General features: G+C 49.4%; 1 protein-coding gene across 2 annotated transcripts in view; it reads right to left on the bottom strand.

Annotated features, from left to right (window-relative positions):
• Positions 1 to 20,389, bottom strand: part of CHST11 (carbohydrate sulfotransferase 11) — a 268,166-nt gene extending 247,777 nt beyond the window's left edge. Inside the window, exon 1 of one of the 2 annotated variants that reach the window (XM_047867013.1) lies at positions 19,754 to 20,389. In XM_047867013.1, coding sequence (XP_047722969.1) covers positions 19,754 to 19,871 — 118 coding nt within the window. In that variant the 5' untranslated portion in view covers positions 19,872 to 20,389. The remainder of the gene's footprint in view (positions 1 to 19,753) is intronic. The other variant, XM_047867014.1, reaches the window with a different exon arrangement.
• Positions 20,390 to 22,131: the final 1,742 nt, after the last annotated feature.

Here is a 22,131-nt window from a genome sequence, read left to right as displayed (position 1 = left end):
GGCCACAGAGTTATCACATGGGAAGCCCCACCTGCCGTGTGTGTGTGTGTGTGTGTGTGTGTGTGTGTGTGCGTAACCATCAGTAGTATCTTTCACTTTTGCAAAAGGAAAGACACAGTCATCGGTTGGATTGGGTTGGGTTTTTCTCTTCCCCCACCCCTGCTTCCTGTTCAGGGGAGGCCGTCGATTTCCCACCGCCCCCGCCATCTGACAGCATCAAGACGCAGCTTTAAGAGTCAGGCTTGAAGACTGAGAAGACTAAATGGTTTTTTAACACAGGCAAAGGGCACAAAGCAAGTAAGCCCAGAGAGGCTTCGCTCTTCAGGGCATAGCTAACCGAGACCCTTCTGAGGGGGAGGTTCGAGGCACATAAACAACTGCCCGGTGGGACCGCAGCATCTTGGTCCTGGTCACTGATGAGCTCTCTCGCATCTGAATTCCCTCCTCCGTCGGCAGAGGACCACTGGGTGCACCACGCCTCTCAGAGCTATCGTTACGTCAACTGTAGAGCAGCTGTCCATTTTCCTTCCAGCTCAGGGCTTGTCCCGCTCCACATTCTTCCTCCTCAATCACAGAAAGGAAGTGTTCACACGGACACTAGCCCCCTGGTTTGCAAGCAGAAGTAAGTTCTCAGTAGGGGCGCCTGCATGGCTCAGTCAGAAGGGCATGTGACTCTTGATCTGGGGGTGGTGAGTTCAAGCCCCACATCGGGTGTAGAGATGACTTAAATAAATAAATAATTTTCGCAGTTCTGGTGCCTAGAAGTCCAAGATCAGGGTGCCGGCACGATCAGGTGAGGGTCTGCTTCCCTGGTTCACAGCTGGCACCTTCTCTCTGGGTCCTCACATGCTGGAAGGGGCAAGAGTTCTCTCCGGAGCCTCTTCTAGGAAGGCACTAATCCCATTCCCTGAGGGCTCCATCCTCATGACCCAAGAAGACGCTCCCCGGTGGTCTAGTGGTTAGGATTCGGTGTTCTCATGACCCAAGCACCTCCCAAGTTCCCAGCCCTTAAAACCATCACCTCTGGGGGTTAGGATTTCAGTACATGAATTTGGCGGGGAAAGGGGCACACAAACATTTAGAGCACAGGGCTACGTCACCTTAATTACGAAATGTGTCTGCATCCACCCAAAAATGAGGACGCCTCCCTCGCCGGACTGCTGAGAAGACTGAAGTGCTTTTTTAACCCAAGAAAAGGGCACACAGCAAGTAAGCAGCCGAGACGTATCTTTGCCTTTCAACCCTGTGGATGATCTGCTGGCCTCGCGGACGCGCGCTGAGACCGCGGAGGTGGCTTTCACACAAGCGCTTGCCTACCCATGAGCTTCCCTTTCCCTGCAAGTCCACAGTGACGTGCTTTGGGACAACGATGGAAGTTCGATTCCCTTCCTTCCCAGGTGCCCGGTGAAACTTCGCCGCGTCCCTCTTGGCTCAATGCCAACGAATGTTCATTTCCTCGCACGGCCGTGACAGGGCAGGCACCGGGGACACAGTCTGTGCTCTCGTGACGCCCATCATCTAGAGTGGACCAAACACGAAGGAAGAGCATCCACGCTTAGTGTGAGGGAGGCTCCAGCAGGCCTCTGGCCGACCGCCAAATCAAACTGGCTGCAATCGGTGAGACCCACAAACTCACACGCTGCCGGGTGGGGCATAAGTGGACGCAACCGTCTGGGCAACAATTGGCTACACTTAATCAAGAGCCTTCACAAACTTACAATCTGCGCATTCCCATTTTGAATGTTGATTCCAGAGAAACGTTAAGAAACTCAGGTAAAGATTTACGTACAAAGAGGTACACCATGGCAGTTTTTACAAAGGGGGAAATCTTCTTTGAAAATGTCCAAAAAAGAGAGAACGACTAAATTCTGTCCGTATGATGACATATCCATATGATGGAATATTATGACATTCATGATGAAATATTATGGTGTTTTCAAAGAAAATTGGATGACATTAGGAAATACCCATGATTCAGTACTAAATGGCAAAAGCAGATAGGCTATAATATATGCGCGATGCTTTCATCTTTATAAATATATATATATATGTGCATAGAAAAACAGACTGGAAGCTTTAACAGAGATCCTTCCTGGGTGGCAGGGATCAGGAATGACTCTTTCAGAAATGGAGCCATTTTTTTTTCAAAATTCTCTATAATACACTTGAATTAAATGGATAATCGAAATTACATATATACATTTTATACATATACTCATATAATAACATACATATACATATTGTTATATGTAATATAACAATACATAATAACATATATATACACATAACAATATGTATATGTATGTCATTATATGCATATATGTACATATACATATATACGTATATATGTATATATGTATACATATACGATATATATTATATTATTATACATATACATGTTATACATATACATATTATACACACACACGCATATAAACAAAACACTGCTTTACTCTGACATTACATGGCAGGGGAGGGGGACAGTGGCAGAAAAGAGCCAGTAATGTTGCAAACCTTGCCACTTGATACATTGTATGCCAACAATGTCAGCTCCATTTAGACACGGATCACAGTCTGTGTTTGTCCCCCGTCTCCCTAGCACTTGAAATGGTCCTGGCACACACAGTAGGCACCCAGTGCTTGTTGTATAACTGAATGGCTGGAGTCCAATTCAAAGGTTCCTTCTCTGTGAAGTTCTCTGACCTCCCTTAAACTAATTACTCCTTTTTTTCTAGCCACCTATAGCCATTATTACAAAGCTCTGCAACTAACAATTATGGGTCTGTCACCACTTGCCAAATTACAAGCTATTTCAGTGCAGGAACTAAGTCATACTGAGATTTGCCTCTTAGGCAGATAAATGTTTGGTCACTAAACGTTTGAGTGATGGATGGAGGGGTGAATAGGTACAAGTCTGTTCATACTGTACAAACAGTTACTTTAATTACGATTCAACCCTAACTGTAAATGGGTATCAATTTTGAGACCTGCTAACAACACAAGATCTGAGTTGGGAGAAATCGTCATAAAAACAGACGAAGTATGGGACACCTGGGTAGCTCAGTCGGTTAAGCATCTGACTTCAGCTCAGGTCATGATCTCACTGCTTGTGGATTCAAGCCCCACATCGGGCTCTGTGCTGCCAGCTCAGAGCCTGGAGCCTGCTTCAGATTCTGTGTCTCCCTCTCTCTCAGCCTTCCCCTACTCACGCTGTCGCTCTCTCTCTCAAAAATAAATAAACATTTAAAAAAGAAAGAAAGAGGGACATCTGGATGCCTCAGTCAGTTAAGCATCCGATGTTGGCTCAGGTCATCTCACGGTTTGTGAGTTCGAGCCCCGCATCTGGCTCTATGCTGACAGCTCAGAGCCTAGAGCCCGTCTCAGATTCTGTGTCTCATTCTCTCTCTGCCCCTCCACCGCTTGTGCTCTGTCTCTATCTCTCAAAAAATAAATAAATGTAAAAAAAAAAAAAAATTTAAATAAAGAAAAGACAGACTGAGCAGTAAACTGCAAAGTTGTTTTGTTTTGTTTTTTGGTTTTAGCCTTGATACTTTCTTCTAACAAAATTTACTCGGAACCCCAAAAAATAAAAGGGACATGCAAGGAGCCACTCTGGTGGGGGTGGGGCTAAGTTATCTGGGCTTAGAGGTTAGTTTGAAAACTGCCAATGTCCACATTTATCCACTGATTAGTGATCCGTGCAAGGGTCCCCAGAAGTGGGGGAGAAGACCCAGGACCAGAACTCAAGTGTCCTGACCAATAGCCAACCCGTACCCAACCCCCTTTCTATTTCACTGCACTGCCTCTTCCCGCCAAGGTCATCCATGTTTTACAACAGATCAAACTTTGCAATGACGGCAAAGGCTTACGTGCCAAGACTGGGTGTCCTGGGGCCACTCCACGTTTATTTCCTATGCAAAATAAAAAAGGAACATCGCTGTGACTTTCCAATGACAACATCCTCTACACAGCTTGGATCCCACATGCAGGAAGGCACTTACGATCAGACCTGTATTTATTTTTAAAAACCTCAATTTGTATTTTACAGACACAGGAAATGAAGTCTGCATAAACCCCAGGAAGAACTCTCTCCTGAGTCCTGTGGGAGCCCTGAGCCACTCCCCTCCTGCATGAAATGCATTATCCTAAAATGAGCAAGGCCACTATTACTAGTTAATATTTTTAAGCACATAATCGTCTTTCATGCATGGCTCACACCTTCCCAACAAAAGCTGCTTTATTGCAAGTAGCCAAAGGATGGCCTGTTCGGCTTCTGATTTCACAGCTGGGCCTCCATTTTTGAATAATAAAATTATACAGAAAGCCGTCCGTACATAAAACCTGGGCTCATAAAAGGCTTCACTATCTAATTCTTCCGTTTTCAAAATAATCTCCATTCCGGTACTTTCGCACAGACTTCCAATAGTAAGTACTGCCTCCGTGAGACCTTCCAATCCTTAATCCCTAAATCCTCACAAGTTCGCCAAGTGTACGCCCAGAAGCCCCTGCCATTTGCATGGCCGCACGCCCCCCTTAAACAATGATGCATGTCTACACCATTATATCACTTTTTAAAAAAATTAAGCCTTTTGGAAAGTTCTGTGTGTTGTTGTTTTAATGGGAAAAGGGGGATCAAAGGGGGATAAAAAGGGGGTCAAATCCCTATGTGGAGACCAGCTCTAGGATATTTATCAATGGGTGCCAAGTGATACAGTCTAGTAGAGAAAATGAAGGGAGCCCTCAGCTTTGTAGCAAGCACAATGCCCCCCAGAAGTGATTCTGAAAGCCAGAGATGCCTTTTTATGCTGTGTGTGAGCTCTGCAATTAACCCGTCATCGTCTCTCCCACAGCCCAGGAGTGGAATGGTAAAAAGAGGGGGCCTTTTGAAATGAAGATTACTAAGGGTAGCATCTCTCAGGGGGACAATGAAACCGGACCCCACACACAGCCCACAGGGCAAGTCTCCTGGTTGGGGGGGGGGGGGGGGGGGCGGGGAGCCTGACCCCTGCGCCTTGGCTCCCAGGGGGAAGCGGCCCACTTGATTCTCCAGTCTACACTGCCCCTCTAGGACCGCCCACAGCTGCATCCTGACCCCAGACAGACCCAGGGGCTCACACTGGAGGGAGAAATTCTCCCTGTGACTATTTACACACTTTCCCTTTCTCCTACCGCTTCTTCCAGGGCCTCTCAGAGTGAACCCAGGGCACCATTAGCAACTGAGAGACTGAAACTTAACCTTCACGGCCTATAATTTTGGCACGAGCAAAGCAAACAGCGGAGTTTTAAATCCCATCACAGAGTGCTTTTAAGCTATTCTTTACTTCGCACTTTAGACATTCATGAATAATCTTCCTACCTCCCATTAATGATAATAATAGAAACGACTTCAAAATGGCCCGAGTTCATTTGAGAAAGTGCATTGAAAACTTCTGCCCTTCAAATGAAACCAAAGAGTTTAATTAAATGGAGCTTGAATTTCATCATCTGAAAAACAAGAGACCTTCAACCTTCTATGGCTCCCAGGTCCCAAGAACAAAGTTCAAACTTGAGAGCCTTCAGAGCCCTCCAAGTCCAGTGTCGACTCACCTCTCCACCCTGGAGCCTCCTGTGTTCCCAGACATCACTCTCCTTCCCACCTCACCCCTGTTCTGATTTGGTGAGTGCCCTCACTCACCTGGAATGTCTTTCCTCCCCTTCTCTCATATTCCCTAGCAATTCTCTACTCATCCTTCTGGGCACAACAAACACCACCTCTCCTATGAAGCTCTCCTCAACACCCCCACTCTAAATCAACAATCCCCCCACCCTGTCCTGAGCTGTTTGTCTGTCTTTGTAACCCTAACCACATTTGGCCCCGTAGACAGTTAATCATGTGCATTCTGTCCACCCCAACAGAATGAATGTTGGGCCCGCCTTTGCACTCAGACGTTTGCGTTAGAATCGTTTCAAACCAAACGTAAGCAATTCCCTGAACCCCTCTGAGTTTCCACTGCCTCATCTGTGGAATGGAGTTGATAACCTTCTCTCTCTACGTTACAGAGTTTGTTAGGATCTCACTAGGAAGGTCAAGGTTCAGGCGGCATTTGACCAGAAGACTCCAGGTATTTTAGAGGCCTGAAATGACTTGAGTGACGCATATCTGATTCCACAGCTAACATCTCTTATTTAACACCTAGAGTCCCAGAGGGTACAGCTTAAACCCAGGAAGTAAAACATGCCTTAAATAAAGGGGAAAGGGGCGTTCTAACCCTTCAAAGTAGCACTAGCCAATGTGGAAGCCACAAACACGTGGAATGAGGCTAGTCCGAATCGGGATGTGTTGTAAACATAAAATACACACTTAGCGCAGAGACTTAGTGCAAAAACATAAGATCTCAGTAATTTGTAATATTCATTGCTTGTTAAAAGGATTCTTTAGATATTAATTTCAACTGTTTATTTTTTTCTGTTTCTTTACTTTGTTTCAATGTGGTTACGGGGAAATTTAAAGTTACACACATAGCTGACAGTATATTCTGGCTGGACAATGCTGTCCTAGAAAGGTCCTGTTCCAGGCGCTCTCCCATTCCGGGTGAACCAGCAGATCCCTTCCCGGGACATACCGGTTTACCATCGTGGCTACGGTACCTAACAACCACGTCTTCAAAAGTTGCTCATTTTTTGGCTGGGTCTACACCTAGCCAAATGAATCGTTAAATGAGTTGCTAAATGAATTGTTCTTTGCTCTCTTCCATGACTGCTCACTCACTGCACAAACTGAAAACCTAATCGGCCACGACAATGGCTGAAAACTCCACACTCACCACCTTCATTAGCAGGATTTTCTTCTTGTTTACCAATCGGCATCAATGTCTTCATTCTTTCAATAAATATTGACTGAGTGACTATTGCTATGGTCCCAATGTTTGTGTCCTCCCCCCAAAAGTCATACATTGGAAACATATGCCCGAGGTGATGACATTAGGAGGTGGAGCCCTTGAAGGTGATTAGGTCATGAGGATGGGGCCCTCGTGAATGGGATTGGTGCCTTTCCAGAAGGCCCCAGGGAGCTGCCTCACCCCTTCCGCCACGTGGAACTACAACGAGAAGTCTATGCCCCAGAAGAGGTCCATCACCCAATCATCCTGCCACCCTGCTCTTAAGCTTCCAGCCTCCAGTGCTGTGAGGAGTTAATTCTAGTTGTTTACAAGCCACCCAGTCCGTGGCACTTTGTGGCAGCGGCCTGAACGGCCTGGGACAACTTCTCCGCACCAGGCTCTAGTCAGATGTTGAGGTACTGGGCTGCACAAGACACAGCCTGCCCTCGATGACCCAATACGCCAGAGTGTGTAATAACAGAAGTGCGCACGCACAAAGTACCACGGGGCGCAGAGGAAGGCCGTCCACCTCCTTCATCTGACCGAGAGGGCAGATGAAGATTTTACACGGGAGGTAACATATGAACTGCACTTTGACCTCAGGATACATCCAAGTTGAAGTGAGAAGTGTCACCTGAACACAGCTGACAGCACGGGTCCCAAGAGGGGATGAGCTCACCCCGGGATAGAGTGTAGGGTAAGAAGAGAAGAGGCTATCACTGAATGTTCCGCTTAGAGTCTGCAGCTGAGCGGAAGGTCCTTATAAACAAATTACCTCCTGACCTAATTAGCTGAAAGCAAGAACAGGTAAACGGAGCGTAACGGCGAGCATTGCTCATCTGTACAACGGAACTGGGAAACGCTCACAAGATCGCAAAGATTAACGGTGATAATCCAAGTAAAGCAGTTAGCACGCTGACACGTAGTAGGTACTCAGCAAGTGAGCACTTACTTATGCTGTGAGTGTGAGTGTGTGTTGTTCTTAATAAGGCATCAAGAAACTACAGAATCTAAATAAGAGTGTCCCAGCTATTGCCACTGTGGGTTGGATTAGTCTTTGTTGGTGGGGAGCAGGGGGTGGGGGGGGGGGAGGAGGCATCTGGCACATGTAGGATGTTTAACAGCATTTCTGGCTTCTCCCCACTAGATGCCAGTAGGACACCCCTGCCCCCAGGTGTGACAACCAAATTCTCTCCAGACATTGTGAAAGGTCCCTTGCAGTGGGAGAGAGAAGGGAGCAAAATTGTTCCCAGCTGAGAACCACTAATCTAAATCAATAGTCGGGTGAGGTGGAAAGTTCATTTGGAGGGTCCAGTGCCTAAAAAGATAGACTCTTCAACTTGTAAAGAACCCCGAGCATTGATGGACCCCCACCCCTACCCCGTGGCTATCAAGCCCCGCGGGACTGTCTCCAGGAAAGTGAGGGGTGGGGCAGGGAAGGGCACCAAATACACCTTGGCCTCGCCCAAATCAGGATTACAGCCTTTGAACTAAATTTCAGCACCTTCTCTGGTGACCACGGCAGAGAGGGCCTCTGCCCCCACTATGAATGCCATCCCCCAGGGGCAGCTCCACCAGGCTAGCTGAGGGTGACTGGTCCCTGTGCGAGAAGAAGCCATACGGTCCTCCTCTGCACACAACAGGTTCAAGTGTGGTGACAAAGGCCAATCGATTCTGTCCTGTGCATTAAGCCACCCAACCTCGGCTCACCCAAGGGCTGCCACTGAACAACGGCTATTTTTCCAAAACTTTGTATCCTCCTGAGTTCAGCTTTCAGAAATGGCACTGACAGTGCCCTGTGTTTTATTTTTCAAACGCCACCTTTTAAAGTTAATGAGAACCTGAGGGGTTGGTCGGTGGGGGAAAGCCATGGCCTCTGCATGCAGCATGAAACCACAAGGCTGAGTTTTCACCAAATAAACTCTGCTTTTGTAAAATGCGCCACCGAGGCAGAGCTCAGTTTTGGCCTTGGCGGGGAGGTGAGCCGGCAACAGCAGACAGGGGGGTTAGTGCAGACGGAAAGGAGATACTCAGGGGCCCCTGGGTGGTGGCTCAGTCGGTTAAGTGTCCAACTCTTGATTTTGGCTCAGGTCATGATCGCAAGGTTCATAAGCCCCACGCTCTCAGCTCGGAGCCTGCTGGAGATTCTCCCTCTCTGCCCCTCACCCACTCACTCTGTCTCTCTCAAAATAAATAAATAAACTTAAAAAAAAAAAAAAAGAAAGAAGATACAGCAGTCTGGAAGCAGGACCCTCTTAGTAAACCTCACAGTGCAGGGCAGACGTAAGGAACGGATAAACACCTGCTCAGGTATCAAACAGAATGAAATACGACAGCATTTTTGTAAACGTGAAGATTAATATCTCAGAATGAGAAACCGCAGTGCATTTACTCTAACAATCTGTGTGCACAGTGTCTGCATCCATTTTCAAGGCATTTTCCCATCTAGTTTCTCATTTAATCCTCACCCCCACCACGAGGTTGGAGAGGTAATATTACTACCTTCACTTGGCAAAGGAGGGGACCAAATCTCTGAGGCTACGACTTTCACTCGGTCTTTCAATCCATTATTAAGTGGCTATAATTTGCCGGGCGCTTGCCCAAGTTGTGGGGTGTGGCCAGGTACTACGCCAGATGCTGTTCAAGCCTGGAGAGTCTTGAGGAATTTCTCAAGGAGAAGCATTATTGGCATTGGGGCAAGATGACTCTGATGGGCGGAAAGATTCCATCCTTTGCAGGATGTCTAGCATCCTTAGCCCTGCCAACAAGACTGACGTCATCAGTCCTAGAGACAATCAAGAGCATCCCGACACATTTCCAAACGTGGGGGAGGGGACAACCCCCAACAGAGAGCCCCTACTAGATATCCAGAGCAACAGATCTTAGACAGCCATGGCGCCTCAGTCCTCTCAATGTGACCTCGGATGAGTGATATTCTCTATGCCTCAGTTTGCCCCCTTATAACATGTGATGATAATAACCGTGTGTACCTTGTAAGTTCTGCGAGATAACATATTAAATACCTGGCCCAGGTCGACCTTCAGAACTAGTACTCAATAAATACCTGTATTATTTCCCTGGCTCATCTCCTTCTATCTTTAAAGAAAGCCACTTTCTCAGGGAGGCCTCATCTGGGCATCCCTACTGCAAACTGCAGTCCCCAGGCTGCTTCGGTTTCATATCCTCCTTCCTTGCCTTACTGTCCTTCTGTAGCACTTGTCATCATCAAACACACTCTATGTTTTAAACATGCATTTGGTTATTGCGTCTTCCCCGAGGAGAATGTACCGCGAGGACATGGATTTTTGTCTGTGTCCCTGTCATATCTCCAGCCCCCCGAACAAAGCCTAACGCTTAACAAGCATTCAACAAAAACATCTTGAGTGATGTCCAATGGATACAGTAGGTGGCCAAGGTCCAAAAGCTGGTCTCTACACCGCAAATTCTCTGCTCTTTTCTCTATAGCGAAGGACCACGGACGATGACAATAAAGGGAAAATGCGTCAACCGTTAAGAGATGTAAAGCGTGATATGACAATACTCCCTTGGAGGGGCCTTTGTGTCTTCCCCCTTCTAGGATTCTTTGAAGTTAACAGCTTCAGGCAGAAGCCCAGTCACCAGCCTGTTTCAACTTGAGTTGCCTTTGTGGGTTTTCTTCCCGAGGCGTTTAGGATAACCACTCACAAGACTGAAATGGACTTCAACACCCACATTACCAGGTTTCTTTATCCCTACCCGAACCTGCCGGAGTCAGAAACAAACTTCAGGTGATACTGGAGATCTCAGTGCTACCTGTCCTCCTTACCTACAGTCAGATTCGGACTCCCCACTACCAGACCAAGCACGAGGTTACTAGCACCCTGACCCAAAGTTGGCTGTGGCGAGCCTAGCAGTCACGGGTTATACTCGCGACAAGTCCAGACCTGGAGTTCCAAAGTCTAGTGGACACTAGGGCCCTGGGAAGGCAACGTTACGTCTTTCATTCATATTTAGTCTAAAAAAAGAACTTTAATGTTGAAAATAGAAATCAACACAAACACTTCCACGTAACCCATCATAACAACTTAACATGCCTTTTGTGAAACACAGGTGAGGGTGCCTGGGTGGCTCAGGTGATTCAGTGTCTGACCTTTGATTTCGGCTCAGGGGTTGTGGGATAGAGCCCCACATCGGGCTCTGTGCTGAGTGTGGAGTCTGCTTTAGACTCTCTCTCTCCCTCTCCCTCTGCCCCTCTCCCCCGCTCAATCTCTCTCTCTCTCTTTCTCTCTCTCTCTCTCTCTCTACAGAAAAAAAAGAAACACTGGTGTCATGAGGAGGACGATGGAGAGCCACAAAGTGAAGGGACTCTGTGGCTGTTTCCGTGATCTCATTGCTCCGGCATATTTCATGGCTCGCCATTTACAACGAATCGTAAGTAGGTGTACAGATTATATTATCTACTTTCACCTAAACCAAGCCTCACAAAATGGAATGAAGGCTTAGAAAGATCCCCGCCAAGAAACCACAGCGCACGAATACTCACAATGCACACACACTCCTCTGAGTCTCCATCTGCCACGTTACAAGGTAAAAAGGACGGCAGAATCGGAGTGCACAAGGTGTCGGCCAACAGAATTAACCAGAGGATAATGAACTTGTGGTTTCACAATCACTACTCGTAGAAAGTTTAGAAATATCCTCATGCTGGATATTTAGATGATGGTAATACATATAAATTATCTATAAACAAAACATATTGGGAATGACTCCTCAAGGATGCTTCACCAACAGTGTACCAATGTGTGGTGGACTACTGTGGATGTTTGCTCATCATCCATTCCACTACCCCTTCTTCTAGAAGGCCTTCTTACACTGCAAAAGCCATACTTGGCCAGGCTTTCTTGAAGCCAGGGTTCTGGCTGTGAATTTGGTTTCCCCAAACAGAAACACTCACTCAAGACTTAGAAAGCAGACGTGAGGGGCACCTGAATGGCTCAGTTGGAGGAGCATCTGACTCTTGGTTTCAGCTCAGGTCATGATCTCACAGTTCGTGAGTTCGAGCCCTACACTGGGCTCGACGATGACGGTGTAGAGACTGCTTGGGATTCTCTCTCTCTCTCTCTCTCTCTCTCTCTCTCTCTCTGCTCCTCCCCCACTTGCATTCTCTCTAAATACATACATACATATATATACTTAAAAAAAAAAAAAGACATGAGGCAGAGACCAACTTCCTGCCTTCTGGGCGGTTTTTCGCAGGCTAATGTGGTGATGGGGACAGGAGAGCATTACAACAGCATTACAAGGTCCTCCCTCTGTCCTTCTGGGTGTCAAGAGGCAGCTGCAGTGGGGAATCATTCCAACTCTGGAACCAGGATTTCTGACCCCTGGTTCTCAGTAGCCTCAGTTTGTTCTCAGACTCAGGAGTTCCGGGACAGTCTTGGAGACAGACAGCTGCACTCCTGGGGGGTCGGTTTGGAGCAGCCAATATAGATTTGTTCACAAATAATTACATGTACTATCAACTGGGGCTCCTTCCTGCAGGCTCAGCGGAGAGCCCTATGCCTCCAGCTGCCCCCAGCAATTTCATAAGCACCAGATCCCCTCCATTAAATACCCTCTGCTTAAAATACTTAGACCATTTTTTAGTTCCAGCTCTGAACTCCGAATCCTAGGAGAGCAGGAGAGCAGAGAGATTTAGAGGACAAATGGAAGAGACCGCCCAGAAGCTGTCTGGGCCTGGCAAAGCAGCCCAGCTCTTCCCTCTGGGCTCTAGACATTCAGGTAAGGAGGGGACAGGAGGGAACAGGTGTCTTTGAGATGAAATGTTTACTCTTGTTTACTCTTGAAATGTTTACTCTTGAAATGTTTCCGAAGGACCTCTGGGCCAACCTCCGAGACAGAATCTGTGCCCTGATAAATCTAAAGAAGAAGGCATGCACGCGAACAAACAACTACATCTCTAAAGGGCCAGAGAAATTATAAAGGCCACGTGAGCTCAGTGGCCATGAAAGAAACTAAAATTCACACTGTGATAGTCTCCCCAAGAAACGTCTACACCTATTTCTGTTGGAACTTCCAGGGTCGAGCCCCGGGTTAAATAAATCACTTCGCCACCCTTCCCATTCGGGCTCTTCCCGACCCCTATCAGTTAACGTAAGAGAGATATGAACTGCAAGCCCCAAGCCTCTGAAAATGGGCACGAGCTCCCCCAGGCAGAGCAGAAAAGGCTTATGGGCCTACGTGCTGGCCAAGCCTTCACGAAGCCCACAGTCAGGGCTGATCAGGCACTTCTGGGCCCTCACCTGGAGCCTGCGTCTTAGGGGGATGCCCTTTCCCATCACCTTACTAAGGTCACAGGGTGTGCCGTGGTTTGCAAAAAGTACCTTCCCAATTTACAGAGGTGGCCGCCTCCGAGGGCATCAACTCTAAGACAATGGCCACTCTGTGTCCCAATGAGAAAGAACAAGCCTGGCCACAGAAGCATGGCACGGTGCCAAGAAGCCATCGATGACGACACCGTCAAAGTTCATCGCTACGAAATTGCAAAAAAAAATGAGTCTCTCGGAATGGAGGGAATACGGTAATTGATGGGGTTAGGGAGCAGAGGAGCCCCGCCCCAGGACCCAGGCCTTCCACGTCCAAATCACCAAGCCCCCAACCCAGTCCCTCTCTACGCCCTGACTGAGTGCCCGCAGAAGTCAGGGTGCGACCGCGCTTTGTAGTCGTGAATGCCATGGATCGCACCCCGAACGTTTTGTCGAAGACTTTCCCAACACCAGTTCCGTTAAAATGTTTCTCAAATCTCTTTTACCACTTTGTGGTCTAGTGGGGGGGGGGGGGGGGCGGGGTGAGGAGAAACGGGATTAGTGCAGTGACCCCTTTACCAAAGCTCAGGACCAGCTGCCCAAAGATAAAGGTGCAAGTAAGAAGCTTCCTCACCTCCCGCCCAGCCTGCCCCAGGCCCCGCGGCAGACTCTGCTCCGGCCCCTTCCCTCTGCTTTGAACACTCAGTGCTGCCGGTCTGGCAAGTTCCCACCTCAGGGGCAGGCCTCTGCTCCTCTGCCTGGGACATTCTCCCTGGGATGGACACGTGGATGGCTCCTTCCCTTCCCTGAGGTCTCTGCTCTCCAAGGTCATCCCACCAGTGGCATTCCCTAATTACCTTTATATTCAATTGCAAGCCCCGCCCCCCCATCTATCTCTCCCTGCTTTGTTTTTCCCCACACCACCTGACAGGCCTACTTTTTTTTTTTTTTTTTTTTTTTTTTACTTCTGCATTTGCTTCACGTCTGGCTGTAAGTTCCCTGGGGGCCAAAATCCATACTGAGTCCCCCAAGTGCCTAGACCCACCTCCAGGGCCTGGCACCGAGTAGAAGAGAGAAAGACAAGAGACAGAGAAAAAAAAAAAAAAAAAAAAAAAGGCACAACTCAGCTTGTAAATTCTGATCAATCATATTTGATCTCAGATGCGTCAAATAAGCTTCCGGGAATTTTTAATTGATAGATCAGACTATTCAAGGACCTCAGAGGAAGATGTGCCTTCCTCTTCACTTGTGATAAAGACAGGGTCTCGACATTCAAGAGAAAAGAAACGAAAAAGAAAAAGATGAGTACGCAAAACAATGCTGGTTTTTCCAAGAATTTGGACGTACATGCCTGCTGGCAATGACTTTCACAAGGCCTTTTTCACCTACCCTCCCCAGGTTAAGGAGGTGGGTCTTGTGGGTGGATTTTAAGAGGGGGGAAAGGGTGGGGCCTGAACTTGTAAGTGTTTGACTTCCTGTTTCTAAAGGGCTGTGCTGATAGAGCTGGTCAGGAGCAAAATGGCTTTCCAACCAGATAAATCTAAACCGCGGCCCCCACTGCTGCAGGATGGATCCCCACGTCCCCTGCCCCACGGACATCTCCAGCCACCCCTCCGCTGACCACCACTTTTATTTCCGAAAGCAACGAAATGAGAGCTCCTGAGCAGTGGCTGTAACTGTTGGAGGAAACTGCCTAAGTGTATCTGTCTCCTCTTAATGCGGCCATGACAATGCCTCACCGAGGTGCAAACGTTTCAACCACCAAAGGGAGTCCCCATACTGGACAGGTCTTAGCCTTCAGTTATTTAATGCTGCTTTCAGGATTCATAACAGTCTCCTATTTGAGACCCTCCTGCTGCCTTTGCAAAAGGAAATGCCAGAGAGATAACCTAAGAACCGGCCCTACAAACCGGTGAGTCCAAATTCATTTCATGTATAAGCAAAAAGATTCGTGTGCAGTTTAAAAAAAAAGTAATAAAAATGATACAGGACTGACATCCTGCAAAATGGGGCGGGGGGCGGGGTGGGGGGGGGACGGCAGAGACATATGCAAATCTATCGATTAAAAAGGTTGAGGTTAAATGTTGTCTTTAAACATAATAACTAGTCACCATAATGATGCACTTGTCTAAAATACATCAAAACAGGTACAAAAGGCATGATGTAATCTCAACTTTTTTTTAACATATATATTCTATAATACATAGAATAAAGCACCTGTTGCCTCTGGGTGGTGGAATACTAAATGATGGTTTCTCTTCTACACTTCCTAAATTTCCTAAAATGAGCACATATTATGTTTACAATTAGATTAAAATCATAACACAGAAGCACTGCACATTCAATCTAATCAAGTACAAGTACAAAGGGGTAACCCAAGAAGTCTTTAAATAAAGGGTATAATCTTTCAATACCTTCGACCAAGGCAAAGAAATCCCAGGCAACAGTGAAAGTAAACATACGGCAGGAGGAAAAAAAAGAGAGGAAGAGAAAGAGAGAGAAAAGGCTTTCTCCTCCGCAGGCTTCTCTTCTTTGAACAGGAGATTTCGAACAAAACCACAATCCTAGGGAGCACACAAAAGGAAGGTTCGGAGGAACTCTCTTCACACGCTGGGCACAAATGCAGCCCCGGGGGCCTCCTCCGCTTTGCCTTGCAGAGCACAGCTCCATCAAAGCCCAGCTGTCCGGGGCAGGTAGGCAAGACAGTTTACTGTACAGGACGCACGTTTACACGCATTTGCTGATGGACTCGAATGTGTGCAGAAACCGCTAGCATGTGGTTCTGTCCTCACCCACTTCAGGGGCTGCTCACACCCACAAAAGGGGTTTGTCCTGTGGACGGGTTTCTTTGAGTCAGTGGCTAATGGAGGCCAAGCTCCCCCAGTACCCAGGACACTGAGCAGTGCCCCAACTGCCTCATACCTCGGGACCTCGGGGCAGCAAATCTAGGCCGTGGGGAATGCTCCACCTGGGGTACAAAGACTTAAACCAAATCCATGTGTGCGGGGGCTCTCAGAGACCAGGAAGGTAGGGAAGGGTGCCCACCACACGGACCCAGGCTCACAGACACAGCATTGTCGGCAAGGCTTGATAACGTTCCTGAAAACCAGAGAAGCGGGTCTTCTGGAGCTGAGCTATTCGTGCTTTTCCCCAGCAATTATTTTATTGGGAACCTACTATGTGTCAGGCACTGCGTAAAACACTGGGATTAGGATGGGGCTAAAACCTGATCCCAGGGTGCCTGGCTGGCTCAGTCGGTAGAGCGTGCGGGACTCTTGATCGTGGGGTTGTAAATTCAAGCCCCACACTGGGTGTAGAGATGACTGAAAAATAAAATCATGGGGCACCGGGGTGGTTCAGTCGGTTGAACACCATACCCTTGATGTTGGCTCAGGTCAGGATCCCACTGTCATGGGACCAAGCACACCCCCCCCCCATCAGCCTCTGAGCTAAGCATGGAGCGTGCTTAAGATTCTCTCTCTCTCTCTCTCTCTCCCTCTGCCCTCTCCCCACTCATGCACAAGCTGTGCACACACTCTCTCTCTTAAAAAAAAAAAAAAAAGACGTTAAAAAAAAAAAAAACCTGACATAAACAAGGACTATAACTCAGATGTCAGAGATCTAAAGAAAGCTGCCTTACTGACAAGGCCCACTTCTCCTGAACCCTCCAACCAAATTAAAGATCAGCTACTCAAGTTTATGAATTGCTTGGGAACTAGAAAAGTACAGAAGACAATGGGCCCCAGATTAGAATCCGAGGGAGAGACAGCCAGCCCTCCTATCGCCAGCTGTCTCCTTTCTTTTTTCTCCCCCACCTCTCACACTCCAGGTGTTCTCAAGGTACCGATGAAGCCCGGAATCCATTTCTTTCGGAATACTATTTTTCTATTTCAGATACAGGAATGTGGAACTCCTACCGGAGGGCTCCAAATTTTTAGCAACAATCTGTGCCATGGCGTGGTCCCTTATGCCTCTCCCCGGGTGATCTTTCAAGACTGAAACTGCACAGCCAGGCCAAAGGATCATCCCACCAATGACCCCAAATCCTCAAAGAAGCAGAGATCCGGCTAAGTTTTAAAGAAATTCAAAGTAGTAGAAAAGATTTAGCATGAGCTGTCATCAACCGTGAAGTTTAATAAGATGGGGAGGAGGGGAGAAAGGAACATGTTTAATACTGATTTCGAAGCATATTTTTATGGCCCACGTCATAATAAAGTGATGGCACGGAGTTTTCATGGAACCCTACGTAATTCAACATAAGGAAGACCTCTCAATTGGACCATCTTCAGTCGCACACTCAATAGAAGGTATGGACAGTGGAACTTGCTATGGGCTGGGAAAACATGTCAGGAGAGAACACTCACATAGATAAGAATAATAAGCAAATGCCATTTCTTAAAAGGAAATGGGGCCAGGAAGGGAAGCGAAGGCTGAGAGCAGAGGACAAGCTTCTTCCTGGTGTCTCTGGTTAGAAAGTTATTTCCGAATTCTCAGACAAGAAAAAGCACCGGCTGCATGAAAACCATGGCGAGTGGGGGTATTATCAGTACCTGGACGACTAACAGGTACGGAGAAGTTCAAGTGCATTCCGCATGGAGACTAATATCCGTCCTGTCCTTGGCATTTCTGCAGACAATTACCCGGCATGTTCTGTCCAGGCAAAATTTTAAGCGGCCTAAACACATATCTGAAGTCTAGACCAAACCCCTGGGCCCTTTGTTTAAACTGGTTGAGCCCCAGTGCACTTGCACGTCACCCAGTCCCCCAGTCTCTGGGGCGGAGTCTGGCCTGGCCTCCAGGATGCTGCTGTCTGTCTGGCCTTGCCCACTGGAACCACCCCACCGGCTGCCCAGAACATACTCGAGGTCCATTTTTAAATTCCCTTAGAAGTTTCCCAACCACCGGTTTGGGTGAGGAGACAAACAGGGCTGCAGTTTGCTGACATGAAACTAAAAATACCCAACTGCAAACAAAAGCCATCTTTTACAAGGCTGGCTCGGATGTCCTGAGGTTACCAGTGGTAGCGTCAGGCCATATCCTTGGCCGCCTGAACAACTGCTCCAGGGCGAGCCGGGCAGAGGGGCCGCTCAGTCCCCGACGCTGTCAAGGAATCTCACACCCGCAGCCCTGCCTGATTGATGGAAAGAACAGCTTTATTCCTCTGCCACCCACCCAAACGCAAGCTAGAAGAATTCGGGGCTGCGTCTGCTGAAAGTGTTAGATACATACACACTGAAAGGAGAACGCGGGAGGCAAAAGAGAAAAAAAACCAACCCCATTTCCCTGGAAGGAAATGTGTTTCCAACTCCCTCCTTGCAATTATAAAAGCAAATTATTGCTGTGGCTGTACTGAGAAAGGCAACTCGGAGGCGTAAAAAAAAAAAAAAAAAAAAGAAAAAAGAAAAAGAAAAAGAAAAAAGAAAAGAAAAGAAAAAGAAAGAAAGCGAAAAGGATTTCGGAGCCAATGTGGCCCAGTGGGAGCCGGCCGGGGGTGAGGCGGGGGTGTGGATACCACGGCTCCCCGGGCCGAGCCGCGTCACCCCGAAGGCTCCTCGGAAGGTTTTTGTACCTGTTGGGCTTCGGGGTCGAGCAGTGAACCCCCGGCCGCCGCGCTCGAGGGCGCCCCTCCCTCCCCAGGTCCCAAACTTTCCTTAGCGCCTTTTGGAAGGGGCGAGCCTCGATCCTCCCCCAGTCCAGATTTCAGATGTGTAACTTGCCTAAGCTACAGAGGGCTGGGGGAGGGGCTCACTGCCACACGCCCCGGGGCCCTCCGGGGGACTTCAGATGTTCGGAACCCAGGAGAGGGGCAAGCAACCTGACGGTCAGTCCAGGACCGGGCCAAAGTTTCCTCCAAAACTGCCGCGGCCAAGGCGTGACCCAGGAGCAATGACCAGCGCAGGGTCGGGAGAGCCGTTGGGGTGGGGGCGCGGGGTGAAGGAAGCCCCAGGACACCAGCCGCAAGGTCAATGAGGAGCCAGACCCCGGGGGCAAACAAGGGGCGCCTGGCCCCTTCCCCAACCTAGTGGAGAGGCAGTGCGGGGCACCAAGCCTCTCCCTACACCTCTGCGCGGCGCTGAGCCCCGGACACGTGGGAGCCTGAGCCTCAGGCTCCCCAGCAGGGACTGGCGACCTCGCCGAAGCGCACACCCTTAGCCCCCAAGCCCCCAACCCAAGGAAAAGGCAGCGCGCCCAGGCGCAGGGCGGCCGCCTCCCGGCGCCTCTTTCATCCACGGATCGCTGCATCCGCGGGGAGTTGCATTCTCTTCAAACCGGCCCCCCACGTCAGCAGCTGCCCACAACCTCTCTACCTTGCTCTGCTACCTCGCAGACAGACAGACAAGAGACACAAAGAAAAAAGGGAGGAAAAAAAAAAAAAAACGCTCCCCCTTGCTCCCATCCTCCAGCCTGGAGCCGGGAGGAAGAAGAGGAGAGAGAGCACGTCTTCTCTCCTCCTCTGCATCCCGACTCGTCCTGTCCGGGCAGCAAGGAGTCCCGAGGTGGCTGAGGGAGAAGAGGTAAGGTTGGAATAGGCAGAAACCAGGCGCCAGCGAGCGAGCGAGAGCGCGAGAGAGAAGAAAATATCCAACAAAACCACGCTAACGCGCCCCCTACCTGGGTGCAACATACTTTGGAAATAGAAGATGACCAGGATAAAGGATCCCAAGCAAGTGGCCAGCACCATCCGGCAAATTCTGTTCATCCTCATCACTTCCAGCAGCGCCGGCTTCATGGCTTTGTCCTGGCTGCGGGGACCGGGGTGTCCGGGAGGCGCGCCCGGGGCGCAGGAGCCGGGACCCTGCCGCGCGGAGCGGAGCCCGGGAGGCGCAGGGCAAGGGCTGGGCAGGGCTCGGGAGGGGGACGATCAGGAGGGCTTCGCGGCCGCTCTCGGAGCCCCCAGCCCCGGGCAGGGGTACGGAAGGCGCCGGAGTTGCTCTGGAAGTGCCGAGATGCGTGGACCCGCCGGCTGCGCGCTCCTGCTCCTCCCGCTGTTCCTCTTCGCCTCCCCGCCGCCGCCTCCGCTCCCGCCGGCGGCCGCCGCTGCCTCCTCGCGGGCCGGGCGGCTGGGGTGCGAGCGCTGGTGGTGCCGCCGCCGCCGCCGCTGCTGCGCTGGCCGCTGTGGCTGTCGGACGGGCCCCCTCCCTCCGCTCCAAAGGCTACTTCATTGCGCTCCAATGATCTATATATTCCGGGCTGGGTTTTACCAAATGCAACTCGCAGCCCCCGGCGAGGGGAGGGCGCCCGCGGAGAGCCGGGAGGAGGGAGGGGCCGGAGCGCCGGGGCGGAGCGTCGCGCTCCCCCCGCCCCTACCCGGGAATTGGTCGCGTCCAGCTGTTTCCCGGGGAGAGCGGAGAGCGCGCCGCGCTCCCGCAGGGTCCCAAAAGCCCTCAGTCCCCGGCCGGGCTCGGCCGCCGTCTGGAGGTTGTGTCAGCGTTTCCATGACAAAACCCGGAGGAAAAAAAGAAAATGCGAATCAAATCGCCTCGGTGCTGCCACCCACTCCTGCCGGCGTTCGTGGAGGGAAGTGGCAGGGAGCGAGTCGGGCACCGAGAGCGTAAAGGGGGCTGGTGGTCCGCGATTGTTTAAAATCCCTGGACGAGGTGATGGAGAAGTTGCCCCTGAGCCCCCAGGGAGCGAGTGCCCTTTAGCCGAAGCTTCAAACGGGCGGTTTCGTTTTTTTTCTTTCAAACCACTCCCGGGCTCGAGCGACGCTTTGGAAAGGCGTTAGAAACGGCTGACTTGGGGGTCAAGGTTAGGGAAACTGCACTACCCGCAGGGGTCTGGCGACCGCCGAGCTCTCCCGGGAATTTGTGCAGAGTCTCTCCCTCAACAAGGCAAAAGGGACTGGCTTGCGGATTTTAAAACTCTGGCTTCCCCGAGGGTAGAGCTCCCTCCAGATTCTCCCAAGTGCACACGAGTCCCAGAGGGTGGAAGAGAGAGGTGGCCCCCACGAAGTCACCGTCAGCCGAATTCAAACAACTGATGGAAAAATCCAGCCGGCCTTAGCACTGGCAGGTAAATGGAAAGATGGCGTTGTTTTCCTGCATTGTGGGAAGTAATTTACAGTTTCCAACCCCATGCATTTAAGTTGGTTAACAATCGATCGAGTGGATACAGGCTCATAGTGCAGACGTCAGTGGCTCACCTACCCCGTTCTAACTTTTGAAAATCGGCGACTACGACGATCCACTTAGCTACTACCCAACATTGAAGACCTTGTTCTTCTGCCCTTCATGGTTTCTGTAAGCAAAGAGATAGGGGCTGTCATAGTTTTTTATTTTCCTTGTAAGTTTACATTGGGTTTTTTAACGTTAAAGGATTATTTAAATTCCAACAATTATATTTACGGGGGGGGGGGGGAGGGATGTCATTGTAAAGACTACTTTTGTGTCATATTATCAAAGTATTACTGCTATTAACTCAATAATGAAATAAGAATATGTCTTCCGATGCCACTCAGATAATAGGCATTTGATAAATACTTATTGGGTCTGAATGCAAGGGGCATTACCCTCTTCTCAATACATCAGAGACACAACTTGTAAATAGACACATGCAGTGAAACCTCCAGAGTTTTCCTCCAGAGCGGCGTGATAGGGAAAGTAACAAAGTCAGCGGCCTTGCCTTTGATTACAGAAGATAATCAATGACAGCACGATATTTATGTAACTGGTCTGTACTGTATTAATTTGTAGTCACTTGTGAATGAGCTGCTTTGCTAAAGGCTGTGGAGCTGAACAGGCTCCGGAGCAAAGCCACTCTTCAGTGATTCTCCCCACAGGAGCCTGGGAATGGGAGTTGAACACATGGCCACCCACCCCAACCAAGGCAGGGATTCTTTGCAGGGAGCGTGGCTAGATAAGCACTTGCCGCACTTCGCCTAGAATGCCAGGCTCTCATTTCACTCCCGGTTTTACAGAGCAGGGAGGGGTCACCCACCTGGCCTCTGGCCTTCCAGGGCAGAGCCCACACTGTACTTGGACGAAAGTCCG

The sequence above is a fragment of the Prionailurus viverrinus genome, chromosome B4 (assembly GCF_022837055.1).
Source record: "Prionailurus viverrinus isolate Anna chromosome B4, UM_Priviv_1.0, whole genome shotgun sequence".
NCBI classification, from domain to species: Eukaryota; Metazoa; Chordata; class Mammalia; order Carnivora; family Felidae; genus Prionailurus; species Prionailurus viverrinus.
The sequence above is the reverse complement of the archived record's forward strand: the minus strand, read 5'-3'. Positions and strand labels throughout refer to the sequence as shown.